The 16,859-nt window shown below is 39.1% G+C and overlaps 1 protein-coding gene across 1 annotated transcript in view; it reads right to left on the reverse strand.

Annotated features, from left to right (window-relative positions):
• LOC132152177 (protocadherin-9-like) overlaps nucleotides 1-15,440 on the reverse strand; it is a 294,090-nt gene extending 278,650 nt beyond the window's left edge. Inside the window, exons 1-2 of the mRNA XM_059560943.1 lie at nucleotides 15,280-15,440; nucleotides 11,665-14,820 (exon numbers count right to left, since the gene is read on the reverse strand). Of these exons, the coding sequence (XP_059416926.1) occupies nucleotides 11,665-14,700 (3,036 nt within the window). The 5' untranslated portion in view covers nucleotides 14,701-14,820; nucleotides 15,280-15,440. The remainder of the gene's footprint in view (nucleotides 1-11,664; nucleotides 14,821-15,279) is intronic.
• Between the last annotated feature and the right edge of the window lie 1,419 nt (nucleotides 15,441-16,859).

Below are 16,859 nucleotides of genomic sequence, written 5' to 3' on the forward strand. Positions count from 1 at the left end.
AGCTGTACAGTCATAATTAAAGTGCATTATGGTATTTAACATTTTATAATATCCACGACTGCATCGTACACTACTTCAAATAGCGGTCCCCTCAAATAGTGTACTAAGGGTATAAGGGGAGATTTAAGATACAGCCGGTGTGTCTGGTAACTACTATGTGCAAATGTGTCAGATTGCCATTTTGGCTAGTTCCTTGCGGTCCAGTTGGTTTTAGTTGGGATGGCAACTTGCATTAACACTGGATGTGTTTTAGAAGCTACACTGTCAAAAAGGATTTTTCAAAGATTGGAGTATGTTTAACAATAGTTTTTTAGTCTTCCTACTTCCAAATTTCATGTTTAATTCATCGTATTACTTGCCATTTCATTTGGCATTTTTGTGAAATGTATTAGCAATTTCTAATAGAAAATCGGATCCCACTTTAGATAAGGTGTATTTATCTACCCTGTACTTATACTAATATATATATATATATATATATATATATATATATATATATATATATATATATATATATATATATATATATATAAATATATCGTATATATAAATGTTTGGTATGCTGTACCTCACTGTGTACATGTTATATTGCAGGTCATGGTATCCTTTTATTTTACAATCCTGTTCTACATGTACATACTATGTACTTGTTGCATTAATTACAATAACTGGTTAATAACTAGGTATTAACCCTGAAACTACCCCTAAACCTACCACTAGTTGCCTTATATTATCCAGTATTTTATTAGGAAAGTACAGTGTAAGATCAGGTAAGTAAAATGCAGCATAACCCAGATCACTTTTGCTGCTACTGAGGTGGGATAACATTAAGGTTAGGGCCAAGTTTGGTGGATTGGTAAAGTTAAGGTAGTTTAAGGTGTAGGGTAAGGGTTAACAGTGTAATTACAAATGTAACTACAGAAATGAATTACAAATATAATTTCAAGAAGGTATGGCTAATGAATTATTTAAATGTAGATACATATAGTTTATGACACTTAATATAGACTGGGTCCAAAAATCATTTCAAAGTAAATTTGGGAACCATATACCTTTTTTTTTTTCCAGTGTATACTGTAGAAATATTTTGTAACTAGTCATAGCATTTCGAAAATCCAAAGCTAGTGCCAAATGATGTTGGAAAAGACAGCATGATGCAATGCAATTGATAAAGTTTCCACAATTTTAATAACGATCGAAAAAAAATAGCATGATATTTTGCATTATACTTTTTCTCCAGCACACATGTGGAAGTCATGACCCCATTTGAATGCCTCAGGGACGTCACTAATGTGAGTTTATGTCCCAGCTGGTTTACCTAATGCTGACACTATCATAGTAATTCATTTTCCACCCTCATCTGCTTGTCAAAGCAACAGCTGGGACGAACGAGCCCCGGAAGCCCTCACAGACCAATGAACTAAATATTTATTCCGCTCCACATTATATTTGTATATAATGTCAGAAGAGGATGTGTGGAGCTCTTACCGGACATACCGGATTCTGCTGTCCACCATAAAAGACAGCGCTGATGGGATTACCCTAACCCGAGCCTTCAAAAATCTGTTTGTGCATTTATTTATCTCCTGGTATTCAACCCCAGCACAAACTCATCAAGTCATCAGCCCGCAAACTGAGGCCACGCTCCAAAAAATGACGGGATTAAAGAAGGAGTTTAAGCCATGGATGTGTTTGCTCTGCACTTTGAAATACACCCATTCATTCAGCATGTCTTTATGCGGCGCTTAGATGCCAGTTCTCAACCAAACAACTGCTACGAAGCATCAGACCATACTCAACTCTAATCTGTTTTGGTTATATTATTAAAGTGATTTACTCCTGTTGTGGAGTGTAAACCTATCAAATTAAAGGGGCCACAGAGGGAAAGCTTAGGCAGAGAGGTAGAAATGTCTTAATAGGTATGTGCAGTCAGCTGTTGATGTTGTATTACCACTAATCTCATTGGTAAGCATGTTCTTGATGCTAAATATGCCTTTGAGACTTTTTTACACTTTTAAGTACATATCACAAATTGTATACATTGCTTAGTGCTGTTTTTATTCTTATTCTAATAAGTAATGCAGAAATCACTGTCATATAATTTAGTACAGTGTTTGGTCCACATTGGGCTGAGAATACATCTCCGAAAACCATTTAAGGAACTGAACATCATTCTTTTATTTATTTATTTTAATGGAACCGGTTCTGAATAAGAAACGGTTCTTGGTATCCAAACCTTCTTTTAGTCCATGTCTGTTTGCTTTGAGGTCATCATTATGAAGCTAAACTTCAGTAGACCTGATCCATACACATAGGACATCAAGCACAGTCCTTAAACTCAAGCATTAAAATGTATTGATATTAGTATGAGCTGCATAAGCTCAAAATGATTGCAATAGCATATTTATTTATGTTTTTTATTTTATTTATTTTATTTTATTTATTTGTTTTTTTCTTGGAAACCAATAATTCAGCAAACAAAATACATTATGGTAGGTGAAAACTATTTATCCTTAAGGTGCAGTAAATGAATCCATATTTAATGTAGTCTTGGTCTTATGATATTGTGCCTTGTATAGGTTTTTTTTTTTTGCTTTATGCAGTGCTCTTTTTAAATATTCCAAAATAAAATAAAACAATGACAAAATGTACAATATTATGATTGCAGAAAAATATTCCAAAATAGTGTTGAATTGTTGAGAGACATGGAAATGTTTGTCCAATAAAAATCTGTCATGGACTAGAATGCCCCCCATAATACCACCTGCAAGCAACTAGCAATAAAACAGCAAGTAGCAAATCATGGTTCATGAAACTTGCCATTTCAGTAGGAAATGTGTCAATATAGAAAACTTTGTTCATTCATTCTGATACAAAGGCCTGCAGTGTATAAAACAGAAATGCATGGCGCTAACGGCCAAGGTCATGGGTTCAATTCCCAGGGAATGCATGAACAAAGTGTAGCTTGAATGTGAGCAATGTAAAAGTGTCCGTCAAATGCAGGAATGTAAAAGTATGTGTCCAGTCTCTTTCATTTTTACCCTACTGAGTACCGTCATTAACTTTTTAAACTAATTTTTTTTCAGTATCTTAAATCCTTGAAATTTCAAACCTAGCAAAGAGCTTCAGGGTATGTTCTGTCCTTTCATATCACACAGACACATTTTCAACAATTCACAATCCTAAAGCTTAAAAGCTAGAGGCAACATATTTGTAGTATTTTTTTTTTTTTATGCTACGCTGGATTTTTAAAGTTATACAGTACATAACTTCAGATCTTTATATCCTTAAATTTGCAGTTCAGTAAAACCTAAGTTGCAATGCACTTACTGATTTATAATTTATTATCCATAGCACCCTAATCAAATATGTTCAATTGTGTTAATAATTGGTTTGTTTCAATTTTACTACATTCAATCAGATACAACAAAACTTGGATAAATCTTCAATAAATATGCATACTCAGTGTTTCTTTTCTTTTTTTTTTCTTGTTTACTTGATATACTTCATCATTGGTCTAATTTTAATAGACATACAGTACTCCTACTTTGAGCTAATGCCAACAGGTTTTAAGCAAGCTGTGCTTTATAAGCTTACTTCAATCACAGTGCAGAAGTGATTTTAACAGTGTGCATGATGCAGCATTAGTATGATGCAGCTAAATTTGAGAAAAACCTTAGATCTGCATGATGAAAGCATTGCATTGAGTGAATAATGATGGGTACATTTATCTGTAGTAAAACCTGATTAATGCTCAAAGTGCAAAGCTAGGAATAAATCCAGAAAGGAATAAAAAAAAACATGATCAATTTTCAACATTTATTATGAAATTAAAAAGATAAAATATCACCGTTCCAACAATGCTCAGCAGAAAACAAAAACAAAATCATAATATTAATAGCCAACAAGGATTACTTGAGCTGCATACAGATCGCAGTGGGGAAGAACATTATAACAAGTGAATAAAAAATATGCAGAAACAAAACCATAACAGTCCATTATAGAAGAACACAACACGTTAAGCAAGATTACCAGGAGGTCAATTTACATAAAACATCTTTTATGTACATTATAAATTATGGTGCCTGCAGTGGAAGGGGTGGAACAGGAGAAGTTCACTAAAGATTATGGTAATCAAAGCTATCAATCTGAAGAAAGGGGGAGGAGTTATAATCTGACAGGATGACGCCTTACATTTTTGGCAAGGCCCTACAGGGCTCATTGTGTCATAATGATGTCACTTATGTCAGAGAAACAGCACTTGGGATGGTCACAGTACTCTCTCAAAAATAAAGGTTCTTCAGTAGTCTTCTTATCATTGCTTTCCCCCCTGTATGGGGCTCTTTAGTTGGCTGTATTGCTCTTTGGAGATTATAAACATTCTTGATGTTACCTTACAGGTTCTTTAGATCAAAATAATGGTTTCTGGGTTACGTTGCAGTACATTGGTGTTTTTCTTTGAGGACTTAGAAGAAACTTGTTCTATGGCATCAGGATCTAACACCCTTCATGGTTCAAACAGGAACCTTTACTGTTAAGAGTGTACAGTGGTGTTCAAGTGGGATGTGTGTCTTCTGTCCCAAGAAATGTTGAGATGAGCAGGTGCACATAAGATGAACCCCTACTGTATCTCAGGTGAGCATTTGAAACAGTGTGAAAACATGTGGACAAGAAGGAAAAAGTGTCCAGCACATCACAAAACTAGTCAAGAAACATTTTCTTCCACCGTATCTACTTTAGCCATTTCATATTGTGTGAGTCGTTACCCAAATGTATTAAAAATTGCAGAATGTAGACACCGTTAGATGAAATAAACAGAGACTTCTGGTGTTATCATGATAGGGTTTAATTATTTGTTCATGTTCTTTGTTATATATAATTAGGAACCATGCAATGAGGATAATCAAATCAATGTTAATATGTGAGTGAGAATGGAAGTGGAAATAAAAATCAGAAGGAGTGAAAGGCAGAATGTTCTCATGTAGCCTGTCAGAGATCACAGAGTGGATCCGGGAGCCATCTTTTATCAATCAGTTTGATTTATGAAATGGAATTATGATGAATGGTGCTGACTTTTGCTTGTGACTTCAGCAAATGAGCTGCTAGAGAGCTGGCAGAAGAAACAACACAGCTAAACACATTTGAACATCTATCTTTTGAATACTTTATCTCTTTCTCTCCTTTTGACTTCAAAAATAAAAATATATTTTTTTTTCAAACATCCAGACATATTTGGACAATCAAACCTTGCTTAAAATGTCTACATTTCAAATCAAGTGGCATTTATTTGAGATTTTGTGGAATATGTAGACACTTTGTGGTGTTTCACCTTCGTGTTCTACCTGTGGTTGCACTGCTTGAAAGTCAGGGGAAGTTCTTTATTCATCCACTGAGTTTAAAAGTCTTGGCAAAAGAAAAAGGTCTATCTTTATTTGTATTGTGCCACTTTGATATTTTGTTAAATTAAATTCATGTTATTTTAAGTGTGGAATGAATGTCCAAATTATTTTTGATGCCACTGAAGTTTATTTTAATCACATTTACTCCACAGTCGTGAGAGTAGGTGCATGATGATCATAAAAAATAAAATAAATAAAAAAGTCAAGACCAATCTGAAAATCTTCAAAATCCTGATAATTTGTCAATGGTCTGTGAAAGTTTGGGGTAATGAATAAATAAAAACTCTATTATAGCAGAATTATCTAAGCATCTCTGTATTCTGTCCATGCAGGAGAGGGAGGACTTGCTTGAAGTTCTACACATTCTGAACATCTGTGTAAATGTACAGCGTAAAAGTATTGAGCTTGCTAAAAATTCTGCTAGCACCCAAGTGGGGTGCCTTCAACCCAACCTCAAACCTCAAAACTCAAACAGTTTGTTCTCTGTATTTAGGAGCTTCACACAGGCTTTGCAACGGGCATCCTGAGGCAACATTCTGTTCTTGCACCGTTTCGCCTGTCTTCCATCAGTACCCTCTCAAAAGCAGTTTGACAGTTTGGCCCCAACAAGGGCTATAACTGCAAGTACTTTAGACTGAGTGAGTTCAACTTGAACTTTAAAGGGTGAGCCTCTCAGGGACAAAACGGGGAAGTTTACACATCAGCATTAGGTCCAGAACGTACACAATCAACGGTCTGTTTGAAAGATAAACCTGCTTACTCCCACCAGGGATTTGACAAACTGCGCTTGATGTAGACTGGATTATATATGAGAAACGGACAGCCTTGCAAATTTCAGAATTGTAAGCCACTGCCTTTTGGGCTGAAATGAAGGGACTGACCCTTGAATTTAGAGGGGCTTGTGTATAAAATGGTGTGACGAGTGGGGCGGGGCCGAGGGACATGGGAGCGAGGCCGGGGGAGTGATTGGAGATGAACTACACCTGTTCGTCCCACCGGTCTCGAGGCCCATGGAGGAGATGGAAGGATATAAAACTGGAGCGACGACAGTGAAGGACGAGAGAGGACCAGGCCTGGGCTTTTAGTTGTGTTTTGGTTTTTATTTTATGCGCACCAGTCGTCCGTGAGGGGCTGGTGCGCTGTTTTGTGTTTATTTTGTTATTAAAATGTTTTTGATTGTCCGCCGGTTCCCGCCTCCTTCTTCCGGATGAATACAAAGGTTTATTATCATTACAAATGGATTTAGAAAATTAGGAATCTTTCTAAAGACAAGTATTTTTGGTTTCTAATGTATACAATTGGGATAAATCTCACCTTGAGGTTCAGCTGAATGTTACTCTGTGGTGCCAGTGTATTGTGTAAAATTGGTGCATTGAAGGCGGAACAATTTGGTTATCCACAACTGGTTTCTAAAGGGACAGTTGACACAAAAATAAATATCCTGTCATCATTTACTCATCTTTATGTCGTTCATCACTATGATTTTCTTTCTTCTATTGTCCATGAAATGAAAGTCACTTTTGGACCCCAAATGACTTGCACTGTGTGGATTAAAAAATGCAGTAGCATTTTTCAGAATATATTCTATTGCGTTCTACAGAAAGGCATACAGGTTTGGAGCAACACAAGAGTGAGTAAATGATAACAGAATGTTTATTTAATAACATAACACTGCGCCAGTCCAACACAATTTACATAATTTTTAATCTAGGCTCCCGCAAACCAGTCAAAGAGGAGCCCAACAACACGTAATAATGAATTGCAGAGGCTCTTTATGCAAGACAATGAGAGGCAGCAAGCAGCCGCAAGTGTTGTACCCGGACTAAATCTCTTTCTCTGGCCCAACGGAGCCCCTCCATCAGCTCAACGCACCAGATATCGCAACAGACATCCCCCTCAGGTGCAATAATGTCACAGTCCATTAATCTTTTCAAACTTCAGGCCCTGATCCTGGGAACCCCGTCCATGCTAATCCCTTAGTAATGTGGCAAATGAACCTGTTTGAAAGAACTACTCCCTCCCGGCCCTTCACCATCACAATGCAGTCTATTACCGCCTTCCCCCGTACCATCTCGAGTCTCTACTGTTTGCATTAGGATGTCCATTCATTGAAGCATAAAGCCACTGGAGAGAGTCTTGAACACACACACACACACACACACATCTCTTCATTCCACATATTATTCGCTCCGTGCCCTCGCTAGTAACTTTTGTCTCGCTCACATATGGCGGAGTGCGAGTCTGATGCATGTGTAATCTCTTAAGATTCAATGTTGCAATTCAAGACAGCAACCAGACTCTTTTCTTCCATTTTGGAACTCGTTGAGACTCTCAGGAAAGGCGATGCTTACAGATTTCTTCTATTATGTGACAGTGGGAAAGCTGACTGCACTCTGCCTTTGCCAGATTAGAGAACAGCTCGGCAACAGAGGAAGCATGAGAGACAATCATCTTGTCTCTAAAAACAGTCCCACAGAATCTCACGGGTCTGATTGCTTCCTAAACCAAACAGAATAACCGCATCACTTTGGAATAATTGCTAATCATTATTGCTAGCACTCACCGGTAGAGCTGTTAGCCTGCTCTCAGGGCTCCTATACATCTGAATGAGGCTTTCTAAGAATCTATATTTATGGGAAAAAATCTGATAAGAAATCTGAATCTGATTGACATTATGTAAGTGAATTTCTTGATTTGAAATCTGAGAAATTATGAGTATGAGAAGAAACTCCCCAGCATGAAGTGCAAACGCTCTTATAAATGCTCATATGAGTTCGGTTCACTATGAGCAGTAACTTCCCAGTTTAATTTCTCCAACTGAGTTTATTAATCAGGCTTGTTGAGGAGTTTTCCCGCAGTGCAGTCTTGCACACTATGCATGCACGCTTAATCAATAACCTAAATGTTTCATACACTTCATAATAGACTTTTTAATGCGGCTCCATCCTGAGAAGCCATTGAACCGTGATGTGTGTGTGTGTGTTTGCCCCATGCAATAATAATAATAATAAAAAACTACAAATGAGAAATAAATGGCCTACTAAGATTATTTTGCAATAAACGCTCTTCATCAATGAGTTCTTTAGAAGGAAAGCAATTTTGTATCTGTTATATTATTGAATTTCACTCTGAAAAACAAAGTAAAGTGACAGAGAAATGGGCAAGGAACGATACACATTGATTCCTGGATGCACAGTGGAAATTTCCCTACAACACATTATCAAAAGTTGTGTAGAAACAACTGGAAAGTCGTGAGAACATATTTATAATTTTGACTTATGACAAGTAATTACGTGACTTGACAAGTTTCTTTAGCTTAAAGAGTAGAGCATGTTATTAGCAAGGTCATGAGGTTTCGAAGGAAAGCATCAACTGACAAATATTAAGCTTTGCTTGCAATGTAAGTTTGCGTTGGATAAATGCATTAATGTTCACCCAATGAATCGCTCATGCAACTAATGCCCCTGCTTGGTCTTAAAGGGACAGTTCTCCCCAATATGAAAAATTCGGTCATCTTTACTCATCCTTATGTCGTTCCAAACAGTATATGACACCCTTTCTTCTGTGGTGCATAAATTGAAGCATTATTAGCATAGAAAAAAAAACTATAAACACTGGACCCAGTTGGCTTTTCACCTTTGTGTTCCACAGAAGAAGAAATGCATAGAAGAATAACATGAAGGTGAGTAAATTATTAAGAATTTTATTCAGAACTGTATTCCTTTAAAGCCGTATTTTTACACAACCATTTTTTTGTTCATTGCACTACGAAAATAGTAATGTTTGCTGCACCCTTGACTATCAGGCAGATTTGCTCATTGTGCTCGTTGTTTGCACTGCTTCAGTTCAGTCTGTGAAAAGAAAGGACAAGTGTTTATTGCCCTATGGCTGTCAGCAGAGGTTTTGGGTGCCATAATAAGCTTGCCACTGATGTGCCTCTAGCTGTGCTAACTAGCTCTGCATGGAGGGTGCCCCAGTATCTATGAGCTTTAGAGAGGAAACACACAGTCAGTGGCCTTTAAAGGACTGAGAGAGAGACACAAAGGGCAACCCCTGTTCAAACACAGACCCCTCTGGACTGAGCGAATAGTGCATTTCACAGTGTGGTACAATCCATCTACAGCGTTGACAGGCATCTGTCATTGTACTTACGGTGGCAGCTATTGTTTTGGGTCACTGAGACATTTGTTAAGTCATGTACAGCATGACGGCATGGTTCCCAATAGGACAGTAGCTGCAGAGGCCACTCTCTTGGCCTGGATTGCAGTTTATTATGTAATCTGTCGCTCTACATTGGTGTACTCCTTTCTTTCTTCTTACAATGCAAGTCTTAGACAGGGAGAAGGAAAGAGACAGCAAAGAATTGCTTTGCATATCCAAAATCAGAATTCACTGCATTCATCACACTTGTTTGATGTTTTCATTTAGAAGGGGAATGGGATGATATGCAGTGTAACCTATAGAACGGTCATATCCTGTGTGGCCTACCCCTAATCATGTCCGTGATCTGGACCGCCCACACAAGAGCAAGCCAACCTAGACGCCCCCATCTTCCAGACTCGCATCCGCCCGAAAAACTATATTAGACATTCTTTTGTTTGTACAGCTTCATTCATGCATACAGCTTCATTGTACAGCTTCATCCTTATTCATGCATAAGGAAATTATAAACAATCCTCCACACACTCAATCTGGAAATATGCAGAGTTGTGTAGGTTTACTTACTGTAGCTACACTTTGCCAGAAGTTGGAAAAATGCCCGTAAGTGAAAAAAAAAATAATAATAATAATAATAATAATAATAATAATAATATAAATAGATAAATTAAATAAATAAATTAAATAAATCATAATTCATAAATAAAGTTAACAAAAAAATATAAAACAGTTCTGTCTTCAACTAAAAAAAAAAAGGAAAAGAAAAAAAAAACATCCATGCACAACCAAAAAAATATAATTCATAAATAATGAAACAAAAAGTTAACAAGTTTGTATGTGTTTGTTCTCCAACGGTCAGACCTTATCTTATACATCTCTAACAGCCATTACCAATCTGTTGTGTATTCAGTCCATCATTAGACATGAGCTGTTTACTAAGAAAAATGCTCCCATAAACACACACACAGACAGAAGGGCAAGGGAAAGGCAATGAGATAGAGAGAGACAAAAAGTGAGTGAGAGATAAAGGGAGTGAATGAGAGAGAGACAGAAAGAGAACAAGTGACTGCTCCCCATTTCTTCCCCGTGCATTACACACACACTGCATGTTGGCCCATAGCCAGAATATGCCATACAGGACAACAGTGCCACCTAAAGGTAATATTCCCTTCCCTCCCGCCTACTCACCCTCCCTCAACTCTCTTTCATCATCTGGGTTTCATACTGAGATGCTGTGCAACGCGCTTTTGTGATTTTGAGCGCTTTATACAGTAGAATTGTCTTTGAGAATTATGTACAGCTATCGAAAGAGAACACAGGTCTATACTAAATGTCCGAGACAGTTTATTGGATTAGTATTTGGATACCATTGGATTTAATGAACCAGGAGATAATGTTTAATGTTGAGTGCACACATTTTCTCTATTAGTAGATTAACAGCAGTCCAAGATAAAAAAAAAATAATAATAAAAAAACCTGCTATCATAGATAATGCTAATTAACAAATGGAGAAAAATAAGAACAATATTGAACTTGAATGGTTACTCATAAAAGTGATGATTTGTTTGATAATGCCTAGATTCAAATTAATTTCTTCCATAAAAGAGTTTGAATGTCGGAATGAGAAAATGGTGATCGAAGTAGACAGGCAAGAAAAAAATGTTTCTTTCACAAACTTTCAGAACAATGCATCTTTGAACCATGACAGAGCAGTGAAATTAAACTGAATCTTGCCTCCTAGGATTCATAAGAGAAGTTGGTTTGTTTTCGAACCTCACACATTAAACCAACTGCTTATCCAGCACTTGTTTCAAGTAAAGGTTTATAAATAAAATAATAAAATAAATATAAAAAAAAACACAGAGAAATGCATGTGCTAAGATGATTACAATTTGCCTGGGTCTGCTAGTTTCATATAAAACACATACAATATTTACGACTTTTTTGGTCATTATATGAGAACATCTATGGGGGCTTTTTGAATTCTACATTTTACATAGTGCATCACAGATGTACCACTCAGAGCAAGTTAGCTACCACAGGCACTTCAGTACTGAGCAGGGCAGTTATAAGCAGTACTTATAGACCAGTAAAAGTGTTCTTTTACCTGTCTGGTGTGCAAAGGTGCCCCCTTTGACTTGAAGCCTCCTTGTGAACTGCATTCTGAGGCACTGAAGTGATCAGAGCTGGTGGAGGAACGTTTGGAAAGCGTGTCACAGCCCCCAACAAAGGTATTGTCCAGTGGCAGCTCCTGTATCACATGATGCTTTTTCACAGACACCGGAGTGTCAGCTTTGAGGTGGAAGGCCGACTGGGGTGAAGCGGACTTGTAGTGCCGGGCCAAGTCTGGGCTGCTGGGTTTGAAGGTGGTAGTAGGGGTGGCATCCCAATCAAAACGTCCAATCCCGGGCTCCTCGAGCTCAGCCGGGAGACTTATGGTTCCATTTATGGGTTCGTGGGCAGAATCGCCGGGTTTGTTCTCCTCGATGGTGACGAAGTTCAAGAGGGAGCTCTTTGGCGACTTCCTCTTTTTGCGCTTCTTCTTCTTGTTTTGCTTGTTCTCCTGGTTGGGGGACATCCACTCGGCACCCTGCTTCTTTCTCTGAGCCGCCTTGAACTGTGAGGCATGTCGGCAGCGCACTAGAACTGTTATGAAGATGACCACAATGACTACCATAGCGCCTGTCACGATGGCAATGATAGTTTTTAGGTTGTCAACATTCTGATAAGTCTCACTGGTCTCGCCAATGTTCCTATCCAGTGGCGTTTCCATTGTCCGACGGATGAGATCATTTATGTATGAGGAATTTCCAACCGTGTCATTTACATACAGAAAAACTAGTACAAGAGTGTGCAGGGACTTTGGATAACCTAGGTCACTGATGTTGACCACCAGCCTGTGGAGGCCAATGTCTGCCACCATGGGTTTCTCCTCTAATGTGATGTTTCCTGTTACGGGGTCAATTCTGAAAAGGCTTCTTGTGTTGCCACTCACAATAGTGTACTTGAGCTCTGCATTCATACCCGTATCGCCATCTACTGCAAACACCTCAGCCACAACCGATCCCGGAATCGCAGACAGTGGCACTAGTTTGAAAGAGGTGTTTGATTGTGGGTAGATGACGATGGGGGGGTTATCGTTGACATCAATAACATTGATGGTCACCTTGGAAGCTGACGAACATGGAGGACTTCCACTGTCCACAGCTCTGACGTCAAAGGTGTAGGAACTTTGCTGCTCTCTGTCAAAGGATACATTGGACTTTATGACTCCAGAATCTGGGTCAAGGATGAAGTTCTCATTATCATTAAGGATTGAGAGTCTCGCCATGGCATTCTCACCAGCATCTGCATCTGTGACTGTGATTACTCCAACTGTACTATATTTAGGCAGATTCTCTGATACAAAGAACTGAAAGTGGTTGTGTGTGAATTTAGGGCTATTGTCGTTCTCGTCCAGTATGGTCACTATGACTGCAGCTTGACTCTGCAGAGCCCTGGTGCCATTGTCCCTAGCGGTGACCGTAAAGAGGAACCGCTCTTGTTCCTCCCTATCAAACACCCTGGATGCGGTTAGCACTCCCGTTTTACGATCAAGATCAAAAAATGATGCGTTGGGTCCAAGCTGGTAGACAATCTCTGCATTCCGTCCACTGTCCTCATCTGTGGCACTGATGGTTGTCAGAAACATGTCACGTTGGTTGTTCTCCATGACAGCCAGCTCAATGACAGGCTGGGTGAAAACGGGTGGATTGTCATTCTCATCCTCCAGCCGTACTCTGACCAGGGCGGTCTGGTTCAGACTAGGTTTTCCAGAGTCAGAAGCAACAATCTTGAAGATGTACTCCTTGGTTCCTTCATAATCAAGCAGTGCAGATGTTTCTAACAAATACTGGTTATCATAAACTGCTTTGAGGTGAAATGGAACATCTTTTTCAATGAAGCAAATCACCTTGCTGTTGACGTCTGTGTCTTTGTCAGATACAGTAATAAGGGCAATCTTGGTGTTAATTGGATCTTTTTCAGAAAGCATTACAGTACCATTAGTTGGACTGATGATGTACCTTAGGTCAATGTTTGGAGCATTGTCATTCACATCAGTCACATTGATAGTGATGGTGGCTCTTGCTGGACTCGAGCTTCCATCGCTGGCTTGTACTGTAAGTTTATGAATTGCAGTCTCCTCTCTATCAAGAGGCCTTTGAACTGTTATGAGTCCCGTGGTGGAGTTCAGAGCAAAAAGTCTCCTTGTCGCTGGAGACACCTGGGCCCCAAACATGTACTTGACTTCTGCATTGGCACCCACGTCTGCATCAGTGGCTAGTAGATGAACTACAGACGTGCCGACGGGAGAATTTTCTGGGATGTGGACCTCAATTTGGCTTTCTTTGAAGACAGGCCGGTTATCGTTAACATCAGTGACAGTCACCTGTAGAATGGCAGTGCTGGATTTCTGTGGGTTCCCCCCATCCTCCACTTTGACTTTCATCACATAAGTATCTTTCAGTTCTCTATCTAAATTCTGCTGAACGATAAGCTGAGGCCATTTCTCACCCTCTGGTGTCTCCACAATATCCAAACCAAAAGCGCTCTGCCCGTTCAACAGCTCGTATTTGTGTACGCTGTTGGGTCCGGTATCTGGATCAGTGGCAGAGGGAATAGCATAGCGGCTGTTGATGAGTGTGTTTTCCGGAATTGAAATGTTGATCACAGGTGAGGGGAACATGGGGGCATTGTCATTAGTGTCTTTGACAATGATTTTAATTTTGATTAATCTGAAATAGTCATTGGGCAAAATGACCACCTCAATTTCAAAGGAACACTCGCTGTCTTCAAAAGAGGGGCCAGGACAGAGTTTCTCTCTGTCGATACGGTTGGAGGTGGTAAAGATTTCTCCTGTATTGCTCATCACTCTAAGAAGCGGGGTGTCACCTGCTTTTGACACAAGTCGGTAAACCAGATTACTGGTAACCGCGGTGGCAGAGTTCATATGGGAGACGTTTAAGTCCTTTGGTATGTTTCCAATAAGAACATTCTCCTGTAGCTCTTCTCGAATAGGGTAAATGAGTTCTTGGGCTATGGTGGGATCTAACCAGAAACAAGCAACTAATGTTGCCAACAAGAAAAAATCCCTTAAATCCATGACAGCAGTTCACACGTGTTCCTGCTCCTTTAATTCAAACAGTTGTCTCCATATGGTGTTGTCAGAGCCAAGGTTTCACAGAGCCTTACATTTGTAGATAAAGAGCAGCCAAACACGACCCTACAACACACAACATTATAATATGTTACAATGCATTCCATAATACTCAACACTCACTCAACACCAATTGTCCATCAAAATCAATGTAATTAAAAATCAAGTAATACGTGTTAATAGTCTGGTTTATAGTATCTGCTTTGTGATCTTAATAAAGATGACAATGCATTCTGGCTATAATTACCAAATGCATTCTAACCACCACTACAGCCTGGTTTTCACTGTAATCATTTCCCTGTTCATGCAGAGAGGCTCTTGATAAAATAATGCAGCCAGTCGAGCACTCAGACATTTCACACAAAACGTCTCCTATTTCATCTCCTTCAAAGTTACACATCATGCATTTGGGATTTACTGTGAATAAATAGCATATGCACGATAAGTGGCAGTGTTTTAAACAATACAGTACAACAATTATGCATGCAAACCCGTTTGGGTGTATGCATGCATGCGTTTTCTTACCTCGGTTCACTGCGAGCTCACACGGAGGTTACCAATTCGTGCACATAGTGTCAAATCCGTTCGACCAGTCAGAAAAAAAAAAAAATATATATATATATATAAATATTATTCTGACTCAAGTGAGTATGAGTATATCCGTATTGATCACTGCTTTGAGGACTAGGTCATACTTAGGTAAAAAAAAAAAATCTAATTCAAAGCACAGCTGTTTTTTTTTGGGGGGGGGGGGTGATTTCACAGCAATCAATCAGACAATCTTTATGAACTTTCTCCCGCAGACCAGAGCGCGGTCAGGGACGCGCGTAATGCGGTACCGGTGATGAATCAGGTGATCCACGCGCGCGTTAACGGTCCCGTATGGTCATTCCGCATTACCGGAGAAGCCCATATGAAACGCACCTGTTCTGCTCAAATATCAACATAAACTGTCCCATCAGAGAGAGAAAAAAAAGTCAAGTACGAGTGCGATCAGATAATTTCCCTCTCAGTCCTCAATCAGGCAGAAAATCCACGGCTTCTCTCCCGGTGTCTTGTGCTTGATTCACCGCGCACACCTGAATGAGAAAAAGTCCAAACGGTGGGATGTGTTGGGATGCTTATCCTCGCTCTCTCCTCTTCTCCAGACTGAATTTCTCGCACTAACTCTGAGTATGCCCACAGGTGAACGCCCCCTCGGCTGCTGATTTGTCCGTCTCTTCATTAACGTCGCAGGGGGGGAGGGGGAATAGTATGATTGGTTAGAATTAACGTCACTCGCGCACTGCTGAGACGGAGCGAAATGCCTCAGAAAGACTGCGGGCTGCGAGATGAGGAGGCTCGGTATACGGCTTCATTTCTCCTCAGTAACGCATAAGATCATTTCATGTATTTGTTTACAACATTATGGTGTCAAATAATCCAAACACAAACTGAAAATGTTATTTGGAGTAATAGTCTAAATACCGCAGTGACAAAAAGCGTTTAAAATCAAATGAAGTATGCTAACGTTAGTCAGATGCACATGAGGAGTGTTTAGGCTACTTAAAGCTACACTTCAGTCAAGTTAAACATTTTATCAAGTTGCTTGGAATATTAGCGTACACTCGTGACGTATCAACAATTAGTTTTGACGAACTTTAAACCATCATGTGGCAGTTCACTGTTTTTCACAGATTTCATAGACTAGAATAGTTGGTATATCAACATAATTAGTTAACATACTTTGGCATAAACAGTTTGAAACTCTAAAATATAGTCACCAAATTGTTTCCTATGATGCCTTGTCACTGTGTGACTATGTGATTTTAAAAGCACAATTATTTTTATCAAATGTATGAAGATACGTCTTAAAAGGTATTCGGTTGTGAAATCCAGAAGTGTAATGAGGTGGCAAGTTTTTTTCCCCCCTCTCTGATAGAAAGGGTAACCAGGTTCAAATATGTCATATTATATATTTATATGCGCAAATCTAAAATCTTTTGATCTATTTGATTCATGGTTTATTAGACTGAATGTCAGAAGAGAGATGGGCACCGTCAGGAAAGCGGAGCGTGTTTAGTTGTGTTGCGGTAAACAGCACCCTCTAGAGGCGAACACGACAC

The sequence above is a fragment of the Carassius carassius genome, chromosome 10, assembly GCF_963082965.1.
Source record: "Carassius carassius chromosome 10, fCarCar2.1, whole genome shotgun sequence".
In the NCBI taxonomy this organism is placed as follows: domain Eukaryota; kingdom Metazoa; phylum Chordata; class Actinopteri; order Cypriniformes; family Cyprinidae; genus Carassius; species Carassius carassius.